Source organism: Melanostigma gelatinosum, assembly GCF_949748355.1.
Source record: "Melanostigma gelatinosum genome assembly, chromosome: 7".
NCBI classification, from domain to species: Eukaryota; Metazoa; Chordata; class Actinopteri; order Perciformes; family Zoarcidae; genus Melanostigma; species Melanostigma gelatinosum.
This window is the reverse complement of record NC_136640.1, coordinates 27,625,502-27,647,191: the sequence shown is the minus strand read 5'-3', so window position 1 is coordinate 27,647,191 and position 21,690 is coordinate 27,625,502. Positions and strand designations below refer to the sequence as shown.

The window sequence follows — 21,690 nt, the reverse complement described above, 5'->3', positions numbered from 1 at the left end:
AAAACTACGACGTCCACAGCATATATTACACTTTATACTACATAGAATAAAGAGAAAATACTACGTTAATGGGAATAATCCCTGTAGCTTTAGAACTCAGACAAAATGAGTTCATTAAAACTAATCAATCAGACTGTGGCCCACTGACAGATCTCAGGGGAAGCTGCTGACCATTTAGTATATATGATGAACATTATTCTTAGATGTAACAAACACCTCTCATGTATTCTCCCCACTAACCTCTGGCCCAAAAGATGACACTCTTGTTCATGACATTTTGTCTCCATTGCTTACACATGTTTGACTGAGTTAAGCACACGTTTCCCCCACAGTGTTGGGCAGTGTGTTGTTGGTACATATACACTAGTATGACTGAGGAGTACCTTACCACAATATTGGCTCGTTGCGTTGCTCGTTTTCTTCCTGAGTGTTTGCTCTTCTGGGACGACCATCTTCCTCTGGACACAGACACAAAAACACATGAACATAGCTAGATGTGCCCTGACTTAGTCACATTTGATCATCTTCATTTTCTTTTATTAATTGTGTTCTGTGGTCATTGTCATTAGACACTGTGGGAATGCCGTTCTTTAGGTATGACACCAAGGTATCTCCTACATCAGGCACAACTTTTATCAGCTCAAATCTCATAAGAGGCCAGCTAAACGCTACAATCAGGACTGTAAAAATAATTTTAATCAAAAAAAAAAGAGAAAAAAAACACGCTTTCACATTAATGCTGATGTGAACACAGGTGCATTACAGCACACCCAGCTGTGATCAGGCGTGTGGTCAGAGGTTCCCTGTGGAGTTTGTGACCACTATCAATGCTTTGGACAATGCTAAAGAGCTGCATTCTCTCTAGTGTCCACCAGGGGGCGACTCCTCTGGTTGAATAGAAGTCTATGAGAAAATGACTACTTCTCTCTTGATTTATTTCCTCAGTAAACATGAGTTTATGGTCTCAATCTCTAGTTTTCTTCTTCAATACAGCATGATGTTCATTTAGTACATTATGGTCCATTTAGAGTCAAACAGACCATGAAGCAGGGGATGCTTTAAGGCGGGGGTGAGACAGACAGACAGACAGACAGACAGACAGACAGACAGACAGACAGACAGACAGACAGACAGACAGACAGACAGACAGACAGACAGACAGACAGACAGACAGACAGACAGACAGACAGACAGACAGACAGACAGACAGACAGACAGACAGACAGACAGACAGACAGACAGACAGACAGACAGACAGACAGACAGACAGACAGACAGACAGACAGACAGACAGACAGACAGACAGACAGACAGACAGACAGACAGACAGACAGACAGACAGACAGACAGACAGACAGACAGACAGACAGACAGACAGACAGACAGACAGACAGACAGACAGACAGACAGACAGACAGACAGACAGACAGACAGACAGACAGACAGACAGACAGACAGACAGACAGACAGACAGACAGACAGACAGACAGACAGACAGACAGACAGACAGACAGACAGACAGACAGACAGACAGACAGACAGACAGACAGACAGACAGACAGACAGACAGACAGACAGACAGACAGACAGACAGACAGACAGACAGACAGACAGACAGACAGACAGACAGACAGACAGACAGACAGACAGACAGACAGACAGACAGACAGACAGACAGACAGACAGACAGACAGACAGACAGACAGACAGACAGACAGACAGACAGACAGACAGACAGACAGACAGACAGACAGACAGACAGACAGACAGACAGACAGACAGACAGACAGACAGACAGACAGACAGACAGACAGACAGACAGACAGACAGACAGACAGACAGACAGACAGACAGACAGACAGACAGACAGACAGACAGACAGACAGACAGACAGACAGACAGACAGACAGACAGACAGACAGACAGACAGACAGACAGACAGACAGACAGACAGACAGACAGACAGACAGACAGACAGACAGACAGACAGACAGACAGACAGACAGACAGACAGACAGACAGACAGACAGACAGACAGACAGACAGACAGACAGACAGACAGACAGACAGACAGACAGACAGACAGACAGACAGACAGACAGACAGACAGACAGACAGACAGACAGACAGACAGACAGACAGACAGACAGACAGACAGACAGACAGACAGACAGACAGACAGACAGACAGACAGACAGACAGACAGACAGACAGACAGACAGACAGACAGACAGACAGACAGACAGACAGACAGACAGACAGACAGACAGACAGACAGACAGACAGACAGACAGACAGACAGACAGACAGACAGACAGACAGACAGACAGACAGACAGACAGACAGACAGACAGACAGACAGACAGACAGACAGACAGACAGACAGACAGACAGACAGACAGACAGACAGACAGACAGACAGACAGACAGACAGACAGACAGACAGACAGACAGACAGACAGACAGACAGACAGACAGACAGACAGACAGACAGACAGACAGACAGACAGACAGACAGACAGACAGACAGACAGACAGACAGACAGACAGACAGACAGACAGACAGACAGACAGACAGACAGACAGACAGACAGACAGACAGACAGACAGACAGACAGACAGACAGACAGACAGACAGACAGACAGACAGACAGACAGACAGACAGACAGACAGACAGACAGACAGACAGACAGACAGACAGACAGACAGACAGACAGACAGACAGACAGACAGACAGACAGACAGACAGACAGACAGACAGACAGACAGACAGACAGACAGACAGACAGACAGACAGACAGACAGACAGACAGACAGACAGACAGACAGACAGACAGACAGACAGACAGACAGACAGACAGACAGACAGACAGACAGACAGACAGACAGACAGACAGACAGACAGACAGACAGACAGACAGACAGACAGACAGACAGACAGACAGACAGACAGACAGACAGACAGACAGACAGACAGACAGACAGACAGACAGACAGACAGACAGACAGACAGACAGACAGACAGACAGACAGACAGACAGACAGACAGACAGACAGACAGACAGACAGACAGACAGACAGACAGACAGACAGACAGACAGACAGACAGACAGACAGACAGACAGACAGACAGACAGACAGACAGACAGACAGACAGACAGACAGACAGACAGACAGACAGACAGACAGACAGACAGACAGACAGACAGACAGACAGACAGACAGACAGACAGACAGACAGACAGACAGACAGACAGACAGACAGACAGACAGACAGACAGACAGACAGACAGACAGACAGACAGACAGACAGACAGACAGACAGACAGACAGACAGACAGACAGACAGACAGACAGACAGACAGACAGACAGACAGACAGACAGACAGACAGACAGACAGACAGACAGACAGACAGACAGACAGACAGACAGACAGACAGACAGACAGACAGACAGACAGACAGACAGACAGACAGACAGACAGACAGACAGACAGACAGACAGACAGACAGACAGACAGACAGACAGACAGACAGACAGACAGACAGACAGACAGACAGACAGACAGACAGACAGACAGACAGACAGACATTTTTTTATTATTATTATTATTATTATTATTATTATTTTTTTTTTAAATCGGCTGAATCTTGACAAACAGACTAAACAACTAACGTCTCGCCTCAAAACATCCTAAAATTACTTTCTGTGACAACAGTAGTATTTCGAAAGTTTCAACTTCCAGTTGTGTGATTTTTCCTCCGCCATTGTTTCCTGTTGCAAAATGCATTCTGGGATATTTGGCTGTCCCAAGTACAGACATGTCATCTCCGATGCATCCCCAGTAAAATGGGCGGAGCCACATCCGGGCATTAGGACCGTGCTTGGCTCGATGTGAACTTTGAATTGGAACAGTACTTGGGCTGAGACTGATGACGTTTCACAAGTACGCATGTTGAGAAAGGCACGATCACTGTTGCATCGCCTGTCCACCTGTTGTGATAGTTTTAATGTCGGCACATGCTATCTCATAATTTCGACCATGGGGATATTTTTATTTTCACATCTAACTTTTCATTTTGTGTTTTCACGTCAATGTTAATTGTAATCCTTCTGGTCGCTTTAAAATATAGCTGTACTACGTTCCATCCTCTCCAGTCACTTCTTGTAGCAAAAAACAACCAAAATGCCGATCTTGAAGGGGAGGAAAACATAAATGGCTTACCAAATCTAATTTTCTAAAACCTTTCAGGTTGTGGGTTTGAAGTCACAGCAGAGACATATTTATGTGCACGGACTGAAAAAGTGAGTTTTTCTTAACATGTTACTGGTTATGTTCTCACTGCAGAAATGTAGCTATTTTGCAATACAATCAAAGAAAACAAGGAAGTTCTATTTTTGAGCAACATTTAGAACACACCCTGAGGCCCAGACTGAACTAGCAGCCTGTAGTTCCAACTACGTCACAGTTAGTGTTGAATTTAATCGGAAAAAACTATATACATTTATATATTGTGATGCGTAAAAAGTACAGGATTCTTCAACTGATGGCTTGAATAGCTCCATTTGGAATGAATGAATCATTCTAGATAAGGGGCTCATCTGTGAATGACAAAAGGCGTCTGTGGTGGAAATTTATCATATGGTTCTTTTAGTTATAACTTGTCTCACTTAAACCTGCATATACCAGCCTAACCCTGTTCCCACGAAAAGGCTGGGAAGCTGGCCTTGGTGGGTGAAGCGGCCGACAACATCTGTGAGGGGGAGGGTGAAGGGAGAGGAAACGAGATAACGTGCATATATACTCTGCTTTGTCTTTTTATTGTTGTTAGATCTCCGAACCATCCGTGGGGAAAGAGCTCTATCCATTCAGCTGAATTATGATTGAAGTGTCTGTTCATTAAATATGTTTTTAGTACTTTAAGAAGTTCCATCATGATTATTTCTCACAGAGAGGTTAAAGAGATTTCTTTTCCACCACAGCGTCTAGAAGGGATCCAGGAGATCCGGTATTTTACGGCTACAATGGAGCAGCGGCTTGCTACTACAATGAGAATAGCTGGTCCACCTTGCAGGAACATGGCGTGGGTCTTGAGGAGTTAGAGCATTTATTCAGATCGTTACGCTCACGGCTTCAACATTGCTGCTACACACACACACACGGTAACCCTGCCAGTGAGTTTTCCTTTTGTCTCAAGCAGCAAAATAAGTTTTAGTGCGACGTGTGTTTGAGTTAATTTGCCGTCATCACGTGACTATTACACACATTGTAAACTCGATGATTAACAATAAATCGTGAAGCATTTGTGAGCGTCACGGTAGCACAACAGAGTTTGCAGCAGTGAACTCCTCTTTCTGGGTCAATATAGCACACACTAAGGAATGTATTGCTCCAGTCAACTTCATTTACCTTCAAAGCTGATTGGACATCCAGATATAAAAATAAAAAAAAGTGGCGGCAAATTTTCTCTAGAAGTCATAGTTTTCATCTTGTGAATTCAAATTGTACCACAGCTCAGTGGTCAGCTCGGTCTCCTCCCAATAAGAATGGATGGATGGAAAAGTAGTGAAAGGCTCTCAGGTTGCTCTTTGTGTGGACAGTGACCCGACGTCTGATGGACCATCTGCACCCTGACTCTAGATTAGTTAGGAAGCACTGGAACACTGTGGCAACAATAAAATGTTTAACATCGGGTGGGCAACATGCATTTCTTACCACAGGGGTTTCCCTCTACATCGTCGAGGAGATTGGCCGTAGAGTTGGTTGTGCCCAATCTGGAAAGGATATTAGTTAAGAACACCAAAACCCTGGTCATGTATCAGTCACACAATTCATGGACTCACAGAAATCAGTTCGGGAGGTTGGCTGATGTATGTGTGAAGCAGAACGCTTAATTATGGTGTTGATGGAGTATGACGATGCTTTATGTAGATGATGTAAGACTAAGAGGCTAATGGCAATGACTTAGCATTCTTCCATATAGATTTCACTTGTTCCGTCAGCATTAAAGAAACAGCACTAAGACAAAACATCTGCAGTTCACGTCTGCTTGTTGCACTCATGGAGGACAAGAGTGTGTCGAGTTGAGTCACTGCTGAATCACTTGGTGTTATTGAAGCAAAATGATTTTATTTGCTGACGTAAAGTACGCCCACTTCGATGGTGCATATGTTCGGGGTAAATAAACATTGGCTGCTTTACTATCGGAGATCAAAATATAAATAGCCAGATAATGTGACCAAGGTAAAGCAAAGGATACGAATGGTGCTTCAGGAGCATCTTCCTTTTCGACTTTCTCCGCTTTGTCTTTTCTGAGAATGTTCTGGCAATTTCAAACAGCTTCTTTCTTGTTGCTGAAGGAGAGAAAATATTCCAGGCCATGGACAATGACCGTAAAAAGGGTAATGCCATTGTAATTGCAATTTGTGAAATATCAGTAGTCTAGTAAATCAGGAGACTTACATTTGCCCATGTGTTTGAGCTTGTCTCTGAACAGGGCGTCATCTGAGACGGCCTCCATTGAAGCTGCAGGGTACCGTTCTCCTGCACACAGACACAGCAACACTACCCCACTGTACACTTACAGAGCATCCGGAAAGTATTCACAACGCTTCACTTTGTCCACATTTTGTTATGTTACAGCCTTATTCTAAAATAGATTAAATTTAGTGTTTTCCTCAAAATTGTACACACAGCACCCCATAATGACAACGTGAAAAAGGTTTTGAAATTTTTGCAAATCGATTAAAAATAAAAACTAAAAGAAATCACATGTACATGTACATGTACATGTACATGTACATGTACATAAGTATTCACAGCCTTTGACATGACACTCAAAATTGAGCTCAGGTGCATCCCGTTTCCACTGATCATCCTTGAGATGTTTCGACAACTTGATTGGAGTCCATTTATATTCAGTTAATTGTAAATGATTTGGAAAGGCACACGTCTATATAATGTCAAACAGTCGACAGTGCATGTCAGAGCACAAACCAAGCCATGAAGTCCAATGAACTGTCTGTAGACCTCCAAGACAGGATTGTATCGAGGCACAGATCTGGGGAAGGGTACAGAAGAATGTCTGCAGCATTGAAGGTCCCAATGAGCACAGTGGCCTCCATCATTTGTAAATGGACTACCAGGACTCTTCCTAGAGTTGGCCGCCCGGACAAACTGAGCGATCGGGGGAGAAGGGCCTGAGTCAGGGAGGTGACCAAGAAACCAATGGTCACTCTGACAGAGCTCCAGCGTTGGTCTGTGAAGAGAGGAGAACCTTCCAGAAGGACAACCATCTCTGCAGCACTCCACCAATCAGGCCTGTATGGTAGAGTGGCCAGACGGAAACCACTCTTCAGTAAAAGGCACATGACAGCCCGCCTGGAGTCTGTCAAAAAGCACCTGAAGGACTCTCAGACCATGAGAAACTAAATTCTCTGGTCTGATGAAACAAAGATTGAACTCTTTGGCCAGGCACCGCTCATCACCGGGCCATAGGGGTGTAACGGTTCACAAAATTCACGGTTCGGTAAGATACAGCCACGGTTCGGTACAGTAGAAAACTATGAATGTACTATGAATGTAGAGAAATGTACTTGATTTTAAAATATATGTATTCATTACAACTAACATCATGAAGTTATTCTTTGACTTTGAACAATGATGGAACTATACCTGAGTGACCCATCTTCTGGGGTGTCTTCTTAGCAACACATAAGCATAAAAAACAAAAACTGCTCCTTAATGTTATGTAGTGTTGTTACTTACATCTTGTATTGTTACTTACATCTTGTATTGTTACTTACATCTTGTATTGTTACTTACATCTTGTATTGTTACTTACATCTTGTATTGTTACTTACATCTTGCTTACATCTTGTATTGTTACTTACATCTTGCTTACATCTTGTATTGTTACTTACATCTTGCAAAAGAGATTTGTAATCTCAATGGGACTACCTAGTTTTTTTATTCAAACTTATTCGGTTCGTCATGCGTACCGAACCGTGAGCCTCGTACCGAACGGTTCAATACGAATACGCGTATCGTTACACCCCTACCGGGCCAATACCATCCCTACAGTGAAGCATGGCGGTGGCAGCATCATGCTGTGGGGGTGTTCTTCAGCGGCAGGAACTGGTAGACTAGTCAGGATCGAGGGAAAGATGAATGCAGCAATGTATGGAGACATCCTTGATGAAAACCTGCTCCACAGCACTCTGGACCTCAGACTGGGGCGACGGTTCATCTTCCAACAGGACAACGACCCGAAGCAAACAGCCAAGAAAACAAAGGAGTGGCTTCGGGACAACTCTGTGAATGTCCTTGAGTGGGCCAGCCAGAGCCCACACTTGAACATCTCTGAAGAGATCTGAAAATGGCTGTGCACAGACACTACCTATCCAACCTGATGGAGCTTGAGAGGTCCTGCAAAGAAGAATGGAGGAACTGCCCAAAAATAGTTGTGCCAAGCTTGTAGCATCATACTCAAAGACTCCAATTGCTGCCAAAGGTGCTTCAACAAAGTATTGAGCAAAGGCTGAGAGTACGCATTATATTTTCCATCTTTATTTTTAATAGCTATGCAAACATTTTAAACAAAATTTTTTCACTTCGTCATTATGGGGTATTGTGTGTAGAATTATGAGGAAAAAACGAATCCATTTTGGAATAAGGCTGTAACATAACAAAATGTGGAAAAAGTGAAGCGCTGTGAATACTCTCCCGAGGCCCTGTATGTACTGGCACACAAACAGTATTTATAGTAGGATGTCTGGGGCACACAACATTGACACAACCAGCAAATATCACAGTGAATGCACACAGACCAGTATTCAGTCAAATTCAGTGTGCAAAGACAGTTGCAAATAGTTTGGCAGAGGAAGCTTGATGAGTGATATCTACCTGTGGAATTCTCCATACTAGATGAATGAGTGGACTTTGATTTCTTTGATTCATACTTCAAGCGATCTAAAAACAGAGAGCAGATGTTACGACCACTGATGTGAGGAATCAAGATGTGATGAGTTCTGGTATAATGGCCAGACTTCTAAACCTCCATGTCAATTCATGTCGACTAGTGTCAACCTTGTCTTAACTAGCTTGTCTCAGCAAAGTCGGAATCTGAGAAGCGCTAAAAAGGGAGTATGGTAGTAACATTTCTCTCGAGTGGACTTTGAGATTAAAGTCAAAGTCTTATTGTTGTCTCAGAATGTAAAAAAAACTAAAAACTAAAAACCCTTGAGCATGGTTCAGGCCCAACTGGACCTCTTAATAATATACCTACTAACACAATGGACGCGAGGGCCTTGATCATAAGCTGAGGGATGTGAGACTACGACAAATGGACACATATGGAATTAATTTTGTCCAAGTAAAGAAAAGCAATGAGAAAATAAACACCAGAAAACCAAAACTACTCAACTAAACATGACAAGAGCCTATATGGGAAAAGCAAGATAATTGGATTTTTTTGAAATGGAGAATCACAGTTTAAACTAACACAACACATTTCAGGAAACATGCTAAAATCAACGAGAGAGTCATGGCTGTACAGTAGGCTGGATACTGAACAGAGCTAGAGGGGAAGCCTGCCCCTGACTGAGTGAGTGACCGAGTTACACAATTCAATGCTTTGCGTTTCCCCATTGGCCCTCGTGCTTGGGCACGGGCAGTCCTCAATTATTTGACTTAGCTTAAACATGTCATGTGATATGCGACTTGAAAATATTTTAAGAATTAATACCACATAAACAAGTGAGATGGGAACATTTTCGTTTTTCATTTAGTTGCGCACAATTAATAATTGTGCGCACAGATATTCTCCTAAGAAAGTCAAAACCTCACTTTTACTTTCTTAAATATTCAGGTTTGAGGATTTATTAACATTTTGGATTGACCGAGAGCACTGTAGTTGTTCAATAATAAAATCAATCCTCAAAAATACAACTTGCCTAATCATTGTGCACGCAGTGTAGAGCCAGGGGTCAATAGAGCTGTTCGTCTCAGGGCCTTTGTTCCCTTGTGAGTCAATATTAGTCACCTGATCGCAAATCCGTTCACTGGTAATGATTTAATCTGAAACTTCATAGGTTATTAATGCTGGCTTGGCCACGCCTTACGAATGGCAGTTCATTTGGCCAATAGAAAAACCAACCTCCACTCTGCTCATATAACCAAATTCACAAAACACAAGTTAGAACCCGAAAGGAATGCGTTCACACCCGGACTGGGATTCCACATTTAAGATTTTAAATTCTTCAGTATGAATGTAACAGTAGTACACGTCACGGGTTAGTTCATATCGCTGTTAGGAGTCATGGTTCACCGATCCATACAAAATAAATCAAATAATACAAAATTGAACTCACCATTAGAATTGTTTCATGTAGTACAGCACTATATTTAAACTTTATCCATTCGCATCCTCGACAGCAATGAGCACCGCCGACACGCTGCTATTACACAACTCTCTCTCCGTTGCTGCTGGTCTTTTGCTAGCTGATCTTTCAGCGCCGCCGTTTCCTTTGCACTCGCCATAGTGTGACTGCCTTGCATGCCAAATCAGCTCGTTGTGCTCACCACAGCACGTTTCAAACGGCATACGACTAAAAGTTTCTGGGCGGAACCTGCGCTTTTGAATCTGGATTCCACGCATCAATCAACGTCACGTGTATTCTGCGTGCGTCTGCGTGCACTGGACCAGCTTTGGGATGCTGATATTGCGGTCTAGTTTGTAATCATACATTTAAATTTCAATACTTGGACCAAATAATTCCAAAGAGACAGGCATAGGACTTGAGCATCAAGGCAAATTATGGGGATAACAGCACAAATAAAATCTTTTAAAAAGGTGCCCTGTGGAGTTTTACATGGTAACAGTCAGTGTTGCTCACTAAAACCCATCGTGTGCATCATTGAGCTCCAACAAATGGGTTGAAAGTATTTCCTCCCTCACAAAACACTTGCTACGCCGTGTTTTATATTTGAAATCCAGCATTGTTAAATGTTTTACAGCTGGCAGTCTTCTTCTTCCTGCCTTTGCTGGCACATTGCAGCATATCTTGGTCTGTTACCAACACCTATGGATCAGCAGAATAGTGTGAAACTACTGGTAGGAGTGTGTACTGCTTCACCCAAGAGTCCTCGTGCGCATGCATGAGACAAACGGAACAGTTCCACAGCACCACCAGAGGTCCAACACTCCACAGCGAACCTTTGATGATGAAACTATTAAAAAAGGACAATATCTCAATAATATCTGTTCAATATCTCACAACCTCCCACATCAAATCTATACATTATTACCAGTGACTAAATATCCTACAGTACAGCTACTGACACTGACTTCATGGCGACATTGTGAGCAGAATTTCTCGGTGTATAATGGGTCGAACAGACAGTCATACCTCTCTCCAAGGCGACGAGGAACTCGCGGTTGCGCTGCAGCTCTCTCATGAACTCCTCGTTCTGCAGGAACAGGGCGATGCGCTCGTCTTCCAGGTACTGCTTCAGCTTCTTGTCTTGCTCTGTAGCTCCTGTTGTCAGACCTGGACTTCCAGAGGTCCCCGCGGCTCCAGACTGAGAAGCAGACTGGGCCGTCCATTGGCTTATTAAAGAAACTGAGGAAGACGATGACGATGAAGGCTGGGATAGACTGCTCTGAGAGCTTTGCTGAGGTAAAGACAGGAGAGATTATTGGTTAATATCAGGACTACTCCTGCCATTAATACTGTACAGGCATTGGTAAACATGTTGGAGAATATTCATTTCTTTCTGACAGTGCGATGAGGAGACATCATGTCGGTGTGTTAAATACAGAGCTGATGTCAGCACGGAGGGTTAGCCTAGAGTAGCATCCAGACTGGAGGCAGGGGGAAAGCACCTCATCACCTGACCAAGTAACATGTATACTAATCGCTGAGCTCACGACCGTTTCCTGTCTGGAAACCCTCGCTGTAGCAGAATACTCTGAAGTGTTGGGCGGGTAGATTAACTAGTTCTAGTACGTAGCGCCCCTAAAACCACCGATTCTCATTTAAACACAGCTGACTGATCTAGTTTGTTAAATCCATGCACAAACTCATTTCATTTGTTCATTCAGTTTTCAGCATATTTAAACTTAGGCTACACTTGTCCTATCTGCAGTCTGTATGCTAGATCAAGCTAATCAACTGCCAGCTTTAGATCCATACTTCAAACCATTGTTTTCCATATTATCGTGGTTGGAAAATGCTTAAAACCAGGTTTGAGTTGTGTAATCACTCATGTCTAACGGTAGATGATTGTTTAATGCACTTTAGACCTCTCAAACCAACCTGCTCTCGCATGCATTACCATAATGTAACACGGACAAATATTCTTTTTTTGCACTTGATGTTCACTAATTGACTACTTAACTCCAGCATGTTTCCAACTGATCTCTGTAATGTATGGAAACTGGAATGTTTGGAGAAAAAAGAAGAATGAAAACGAGTAAAAGTCATTAGCTTAACTTTGTGGAAACAAAAATAGTCCTTTGACCTCCTACAGCAAAACCGATCATTTAAGTCTATTTAAAGACATAGCTGCAGGATGCTGCCCAGGTGATCAGACAGCCAGATCAGTGACCTCATGGCAGTAAATGAGCAAACACAAACTAAAAGTCATCAGTGATTGATGAGGATATCCCTGGTTGTACAGTACCATTGGCTGGCCATCTTGAATAAGCTACTGTGCTTGAATTAATGTAGCTGCTGAAGCCTGGCAGTTAGAGTGTTGGTCAGTATTGTTCGTGTTTTCTGTTTACGAAGCACTTTGTTTTTACAACCAACACTGCTTTCTAGACTACATTTCATAATGCATATGTATATTTTATGACAAAATGAAAGTACATTTTGAAGAAGAATTAAACCAAATGCACCCATTTAACATCCACTGTATATGCGGACATTTTTTACCTTTATGCTTTCCAACTGCTGTGGCAGGATCCGCAGAAAATCATCAGGGAGGTTTCCAAGTAAAGGAGGGTTCCAGTTGCGGTAACTTCTGACCTGCTGGTGACCTGGTGGGGGCTGGGCTTCAAATCTATGGGAGCCCATGGAGTAACAGGACACATAAGAAATTCTACCAACTACATTAAGTACATGCCAACTTACCTCGACCCATCTCAAAATACGATTCATTATTTTGGCCTTCAAATTGCCCACTCACAAAATGGTCTGACAAGATAAACATCTATTCAGTTCCCATATTTCATCAACAGAAAAAAGGACCTTATAGAAGAGGAAACAACTGATGAGTCACTCAGAGGAACAATGTCTTACAAAGAAAAGTGTTGATTACATTTTAAGAATGATCTAACAATTAGTGTATTTTGATTGTGTTATAATGTTAACAAGTGAGCACAGAATGCATTGTCATGTGTGGTCTACCCTCTATTTTAGCCACACAAGCTGCATGGCTGTACGGATGGCAATGTCAGCCAGCCGAGCCATTACTTTGATCTGTATCTAACAGCTACAGGATGGACTGCCATGAAGCATTGTGTGGTTTTCAGAGGATGAATCCTACACTAGGGACCTTTCCCATTTTGAGTGAAATATCCCAACAGCGATTGGATGCATTGCCATGACATTTGACACTAATGTCCAAAGTCTCTGGAGGATGAAGCCTAATCGCAACATCTACTTGTGATATAAGGCAGGCCACAAGGTTCCAACGGGAGTCAGAGGAGTGGCTTCCTCAGGATAGGAGAGACCAGCACCCACAGGCCACCAGTTAGGTATCCACAGAGGCAGAGAAGGCAAGCTCTGGCTAAGAAGGCGGGACAAGACATGGGGAGCTAGCAACTCCTTAAGTAGTTTAGTTGCAGAGGACATCAGCGAGACATCCCGGTTCACCAGGTGATGTTCCGGGGTAAGGGCCGAAACCTCTTAGAACTGTGGTCCTAGAGCCTAGCAGGATTAACACCTACCTGTTCAAGTCAAAGGTTCACCACCAAATATTTGCAAAAATGTGTGTTAGCTACTACTTTGCGTTAGCAAAATAACACCATGCTAAAGTAAGACTGAACATGGTAAACCATACACCTACAAAACATACACAATGCAGCTGTTACGCTTGGTTTATACTCACACGCCAGAAAGTATACATTTAAGTATTTATATTTTGCAGCCAAATCAAAATTGATTACATGATATTCAACTTTCATTTCATTATAATGCATTAAATACTTGACTTCTTTCTTTACAGGGCTTGTACAAAGGCAATAAAGTATCCATGAATATGAGATTACAGTTTATTACACTTCCTCCGAGGCATTGTGGCAGTTGGTTTATGGTTTTTATAGTGTTTTTGTTTGTTTGTTTGTTTGTTTTAATTACACTCGTTGTCTTCTTGCTTCTTCACAGTACACTTTGTTTGGACGCTCTCTGGCGTCTGAGAATACCGCAAGGAACATTGTAATGAGAGTATTGTAATGTTCTAAACCAGAAGCAACACTATTAAACACAAACTCTCCCACATACAAACTCTCCATCCATTTAACAAAATCAGAGGTACACTTCATTTGTGATACGAAAACCCAAAGAGAACAAAAAAGGGTCTCAGCTCCTTATATGTGAATGTTTAGTCCCTCTTCCTTACCTTGGCGGGGGAGTTGGTGGGGCTTCTGGGCATTTCCTGTCATAAATGTGCATATCATACGTTGGTGGGGAGTAGACTGGAGGTGGTTCCTCATCTGAACTGTCAGGTTCCAGTGTTCGCTCCAGGATCTAGAGAGGAACAGACAGCGCAGCACAAGCCTTGTTTCATTAACCCGTCTTCGCTGGGATCAAATTCAATCTTCAAAATCAATTAGTGCTTGGCTCAGCCTCATGTCATGAAGCCCTGGGCCAATGTCTTGTGACTGAATAGAGTCAGCACATGTATTTATAAGTCAAGGTAATGTACGACATCGCGCATGTGATGTGCAACAGGAGAACGCTAGGAACTCCCAAAATAGAAAGAACCAGCCTGTCTTAATCTGCAGAAAATAGCAACAGGTCTTTTGTTAGCTCACTGCTTACAGCCACTTCTCCTGTAGATGGGATACATTTGCTGTCAAAAAGGTTATTCATACCAAAGGTTTTTGGGGTCTGTGATCGTATACTATGAGCAAACAAAGAAATCTTAAATAAAACATAAAAGTATTCGGCGTAAACGACCTATAGTGATCATGGTTACAGCACACGCAGACCAATGTGGCCCAAAAGTAGTCGGTGTATGTTAACTCTTTTCCCCATCATCTCAACATGTCTATCTGTCACAGACCCGACTGGTAATCATTGAAATAAGTTTGGTTTATCAGGCTGGGCCAGCATTAGACTGAGTGGACTGTTCCACTGACCTCTGGTGGAATGCTGTCATCAGAGTCTGAGCTGTCGTCTGAGCCCTGTCCGTCGATGCTCATCTGGAGCAGCTGGTCAATAGTGGCGTCCACCGCTCCGTTGTTGGAGCGCAGCACGCACTCTATCACCTCATAGTCCATGGAGGGGAACATGGTCTTGAAGTCTTCCATGGCCTGGTTGAACTCCAGGCGTCGGACCTGCCGGTTGGGCCTGCTGTTGTTGAGCTGCCCCTGGCCACTGGCGCCCCCACCACCGCTTCCGGAGCCTCCATTGCTGCTGCTGCGCTTGAACAGGCTCGTCATCCTCAGGTCCCGCCAACCCACTGAAAGGATGGCTCTTCTTCTCTGTCACCAACACACGCACTCTGGCCCCTTCAGTCTCACTCGCTTTCCACTTCTCCTCTGCTCAATTTCTCATTCTAACACAAACATGGCAGTCTTTTAAACTTGAGTTCCAAACGCTACTCGTTAATCAGCTGCATCCAGCATGGCTGACTTTACTATAAGTGTGCAGGGGCTGGAACAGTCCGGTGGTGACAGAAATGAAAAAGGCCCAAGGGTCTGTCACCAGGTAGAGATTACAGTCAAACTCTGCCAGGGCACACGCATCGCTACATCACAGTCATTAGCACCTACAGAGAGAAGAAAGGCAGTGTGTTAGCAGCACAAACTCTATAGACTTCTCTTATTAATCTTATAATGAAACTACATCATTGCTTCATGACTGGGACCCAGACAACTGAGAAATAGATTCAAATATGTTAGAGTTCTGGAGGGAGAAGCTGGCTGTAGCTTTCTTTAATCTATTTGCAATGGCTGCCTGTCCCTCCCTCCCTCCCTCCCCCTGCTTCACTGGGGTTCATTGTAGCTGGCAGCTGCCCAGTGCCACATGGCAGTGCCAGGGCCCATCAACAGCCTGTAAACAGAGCCCCTCTCTCAGCCTCCTATTCACCAAGAGGCTGGCTTTGATGTTAACAAGTTGCCCATCCTAACAGCCATGCCTTCTTGCCACAGTGAAGCTGTGTGTGTGCGTGCGCACAAAGAACAAGAGACACTGGATGATGCAGGAATTGAAAATAGTCCCAGTACATAATTGTGTGCAACTACTCTGCACGCCAAAACTGTTAATGGAAAAGCTCTAATGGTCTTTTATTTGTCCACCTTGTTTTGATCATCACCAACGGCCATTCTAAGCAACGGGAATGAAGCAAACGTCAAGATCCACATTCAACCTGAGGACACAGCAGCACACGAGGAGCCAGAGCACTTTAAAGGGCCCTTTGTCAATTTGTTTGTCTAGATATATGACACAGGTACAGCACTATATGTCTCACACACACAGATCACATCAGCTGGATTTACACAGACACATGCAGAGTCAGCACTCAGCTCCTGCAGCTGCACATGATAGAAATAACACAAAGGATCCCATCCTGCTGTGGGACAGACAGATGTTCCAATGCGCTTACAACATCGGCTTGAAATAAAGGCTTTAACAACAGTTGAAATATGTTATTAATACTTACATTTTAACAAATGTGTCAAATGCATTTGTTTAAGTTTTATGTGAGCATAGGCTACTGATCTCTTCTCAACTGATTGCAAGTACTGACTAAATGAATATGAAGGATTTGAATAGAGATTACAATGGCTTCTTGTTGAGAAGTTTTGGGACAAATTGATTTCCCCGAGTAGTGAAAACGACCTCAGTTTAAAGCTAACCTTTATTTCATTTGACAAGAGCCCGTACAGCTGGACACTACGGTATTTTAGTCAAAGCAGAAATCAGACAGACTGTAAAAGACCACTTAAAGAGCACAAATATCTTCCTCAAGTCTGAGACAAAACAGGCTGTCCATCACAACAGCCATCCTACTTCGGTTGAGGGTACAGTAAACAGGCAAATAGTGGCCATAGTGCAAGAGCAGCACTTTTCAAAGCACCTGCCTTGGGAACACTACAGCCACATATTCTCAAAGCAAGGTGCAAGATGCATCGTGACTCTCTCTTGAAAGATTATGTCTCGATACAGAAAACGTTTCGAGTGTGTGGTGGAATGCGGGTTTTAGCGCCGCAGTTCTGCTGGAATGTGCAGGGGCCTGTTGAGTCGTATTATTTGGGTTTCTGTTATTCTACATGCTTTGTTGTCATATAAATATATGCGACTGCTTCTTGTGAGTTTGTTCTTGTCATTGGGTTAATTACATTGATTGTGACAATATGCATTGCCCGTTAATGACGCAGCATCCCGTCATCATGAGGTTATTAGGAGGAGGTTCAACTGTAGTAGGACAGCACTGAAGGCCCAGGTATAAAATGCCCGGCCCGCCACTGATATGTGGACATCCATTGTGTCACTGTTACCATAATAGGAGGATTTGGTTGAAGAGGAGTCTGTATTATTTATTTGCCAATAAGGGCAACTTTTTATTTCAAGTGATTCAGAACCTTTTTTTTGTTGGTTCTCTTTGCAACGCTGGGAAATATGTTGGAAAATGTAAGCCTTCAGTTGACACATCTCTTCTGTTTGTTACTAATGTTGTATTAATAAAAGATCATGGAAGAAAATTGATCTGTTCTATTCTAAAAATCAGCTCTGGCTATCTGACATGAAGGCAGCTATAGCAGGGAGAACTCCCAAGCTACGAAGCATCACATTCTGAACATTTATGTACTGTATGAAAACAGATAGGGAAAAAAAAAAATCATATAAAATGAATGTATTCATTAACAGTGAATCATTTAATATTATGGGATTTTTGGGGCTCTAAAGTATGAAAATGCCATTAAGTGCAAGTGTCCAAAGCAAATGTTAATTGACACCTTTGAAATGGCTCACTACTAGTACATATCTTGTCCACCAGAGAGTACTGAACAAATGTAGGGCCTCATCATCAGAAAAGGGATTTTGAGCATGTAATAATGACAAGGATAATAATAATAATTAAAGCTGCGAGCAGCGATGAACGTGCCCTCGCCATGTGCGCGTCAGGGTGCCGGCGGGACTCCGGCCTGCGCGTCCGAGAACGTCGGACGGCGTGTCCGCGAGCGAGACGTGTTTAATCCCGCGTGGACCACCTGACGCCAGAAATGACGCTTTGCAAATAGTCCGATGCTTCCTGTGTCCGCTGCCTGGCGCTACAGAACGCGTGCATCGTGTTGCTCCGCGTCAAGCGTAAACTACGTTGTGTAAAAGTCACGTAAATCGGATGCAGTTTGTCAGAAAACGCAGATTTCCTTTCACCAGCAGGTGGCGGTGTGAGTACGAGTGAAATTAAGCTTGTATACATCCTCAGGCCATGAGTGTTATCAAGCATGTGAAATTTGAGACTGTTTGGAAGAAGTGCAGCTGAGTTACGTCAGCTTTTTTCATGGGGAGTCACATAAAGTAGCCGCCCACTACGGCTAAACGATTAGGTCAAACGTAAATCTTTTGATAACTTTTAATCACAACGGTCTTGACATGGTACTGGCAAAATTTAAAGTGGATCTGATGAAGTCCCTAGGAGGAGTTCGTTAAAGTATAGCAACTAGAAATAGGCCAAAATCGATGGAAAAATGACACATAAATCAAAATGGCCGACTTCCGGTAGGGTTTTAGAGCATGGACCCAAGAGACTTATTTTTAAGTCTCCATAGGATACATATGCGTACCAACTTCCATACATGTAGTTCAAACGTAGCGCTGGGGCTGCTCTTTTGAAATCTTGTAGGGGGCGCTATAGAGGCAATTTAAAATGGCCAAGCCAAAAAACCATATACACTATGTCTTCCTATGACACATCTACAAAGTTTCATGAGTTTCTGAGCATCCCAACATACTAAACCATCAGCTTCCTGTTTCATGGCGAACGATGCGTTGCCACGGCAACAGCGTTGAACGAAAGCGCACAATATTCATGATGATGCATCATCAATGTCTTAAGTCTGTCCGTACCAAATTTGAGACTCATCAGGTCATCAGGCTAGGAGGAATAAAGAAAGGTATAAAATATGACATTTCCTTTAGCCAGTAGGCGGCGCTATGAGTTACTGAATTTTTTTCAATTGAAATATGTTCAAGCTTGATGTAGCATCATGCATAAGAAGTTGTGCGGATTGGATAATGTACCTTGGGGTTATTAGAACTTATAAGAACTTATTTTTTCAAAAACAATGAGGCAAAATGGCCGCCACGCCACGTCAAGGTTCTTCGATGAAAGCGCGAGATTTTGATAACTTCTAATCACAAAGGTCTTAAGATCGCATAAATTCTCTAGGAGGAGTTCGTTAAAATGCGAAGGCTGAAATCTGCAAAAAGTGGCAAAAAGGCCAACTTCGCGGGTTTTCTGTAGCGCCCCCTAGTGGTTGAATGCAAAACAATTCTCAGGGTATGTTACAGCATGCAATGTGCACATATACTGCAAATTTTGGAATTTTAGGACAAACGGTTGAGAAGTTATGTGTATTGATATTAAGCCACGCCCCTAAGAAGTTTATTGGTCCATATCTTGTAAACGCTAAGAGATATCAGAAAGCTTTTGATAACTTTTGATGAGGTAGATGCAATAATAATCCACAGCAAATATGGTAGCAATCGAACCCAGCATGTAGGAGGAGATAGCAAAAATGGGTTTTACACTAAATTCAACATGGCGGAAAATCTAAGTAGGCGGAGCTTAGGAGTCTGAGAGGTTTTTTTTTAGATCTAGCGGATTCGGACATGTGGGTCAAATTTCAAGTCAATCGGACATACTGGCCGAGGGGCGTGGCCGGTCCGACTTTTAGGGGGCGCTAGAGAGCCAGTTCTTTACACACAAATATGCAAATTTGGCCAGCAGAGTTTCTCCACCAGATGTGAGAGGGGTGCAAAAATGGTGAGTTTTCATAAATTCCAAGTACCCCTACAAGCTCCATCCCCAGAAAAATATAAATCATAGAAAGAATACCCCATACAATTTCAATAGGGCCTTCGCTCGGTGGATCGGGCCCTAATAATAATAGCCAATATGAAATTCTTAACTGTCAAACACCAATATTAGTATCAGCTTCAAAAACCCAGTATTTGTCTGGCTCTAAACCTAATAGGCCCTGGTCCCTCAACAAACAGAACCACTGACTTCAGAACTGTGACCCCACATACACTGTGGCCGTGGTCACCTGGACGCTGATCTGTGATCCGATTACATGCCATGCACACAAGAGGCAGCTTGATGATCACATTAAGGATACAGAAGTTTCTGCTGTTGCACCTTTATATGACATGTTTATGCATTGCAACCTAAAATGCGTGTGTTACAGTCATCGAGCATAACATGATGTCCGTTACCAAAAGGTGATCCCGTGGAGTTCAAACAGTGTTACGGATTTTAAGAGCAGTTCCCCAAACAGTGTGCCATGAAGTGTAAACCAGCGCTACAGTAACAGGTCATCAGAATACCTACTATACAGTAATGGAGACTCCGCGGTGGTTTGCACAAGAGATTAATGTAATCTCTGCTACACTGCCAGCCCGGTGTATTTTAGGTGGAGGGTATTTTGAGAATAACAGCTGACGAAATAAGAAGTTGATTTTACTTAAATACTCAAGTGCATCGGATGTATGCTGAATTAATACGTCGATCATATGGGGTCAAAGCTCAAAGCATAATGTACTTGTATGTGTCAACATGCAGGGCTACATTAAAATACCATTGTTTTTTCAACTTGCTTCTTGTGCATGTGCTCGTATCGGGAACAGGTCGCTGCTAACTGGCTAACGGTACTGTTCAGCTATTAGCCAACTCAGTAGTGGTCTAAATACCGTGAATAACGGTGATGTTGCGAACGGAATTCATAAAATATTACAATGTTGACTGAATGCTACAATAGCTAATGTTAGCAGCGAGCTTTAGTTAGCCAACGGTTAGCGGCGATACGGTTCCAGCTAACTAAACACAAGCAGGCTCGTTACGGTCCTGCGGACAGAGGCTTGTTAGAGACCGTTAACGTTACAAGGCCTCGGCCAGTGACTCTCGGTTGCAGCATATGAGCTCTGTCTGAATATGTCATCGAATACGAGGCACGAATGCTCCGCTTGGAGTGGAACAAATGCCTGCTATTGAAAACGACACTGGCATACAATATCCACACATACGTTAAGCCAGTAACGTTAGTTAAAGCGGTGCATCGTCAAACACGGAGCAATGTTAGCGGTACTCACCGAGGCGCACAGGGTTCAGCAGAACCGATAACACCCGCAGAAGCTCAGCCGAACAGCGAGACTGCGGGTTAGAGCATTCTAATGGGAACCACAAAGATAGCGTTCCTCAACAACACACCAACAGATATGCCATTCAATT

The 21,690-nt window shown here is 43.3% G+C and overlaps 1 protein-coding gene across 3 annotated transcripts in view; it reads right to left on the bottom strand.

The window, feature by feature from the left end:
* The window catches only part of cuedc1b (CUE domain containing 1b), a 28,790-nt gene extending 7,100 nt beyond the window's left edge, over positions 1-21,690 (bottom strand). For 2 of the 3 annotated variants that reach the window (XM_079272023.1, XM_079272022.1), the window contains exons 1-10: positions 21,552-21,690; positions 15,371-16,002; positions 14,629-14,756; positions 12,942-13,068; positions 11,412-11,676; positions 8,908-8,973; positions 6,466-6,567; positions 6,263-6,356; positions 5,719-5,777; positions 389-458 (exon numbers count right to left, since the gene is read on the bottom strand). In XM_079272023.1, the coding sequence (XP_079128149.1) occupies positions 389-458; positions 5,719-5,777; positions 6,263-6,356; positions 6,466-6,567; positions 8,908-8,973; positions 11,412-11,676; positions 12,942-13,068; positions 14,629-14,756; positions 15,371-15,673 (1,214 nt within the window). In that variant the 5' untranslated portion in view covers positions 15,674-16,002; positions 21,552-21,690. The remainder of the gene's footprint in view (positions 1-388; positions 459-5,718; positions 5,778-6,262; positions 6,357-6,465; positions 6,568-8,907; positions 8,974-11,411; positions 11,677-12,941; positions 13,069-14,628; positions 14,757-15,370; positions 16,003-21,551) is intronic. The other variant, XM_079272024.1, reaches the window with a different exon arrangement.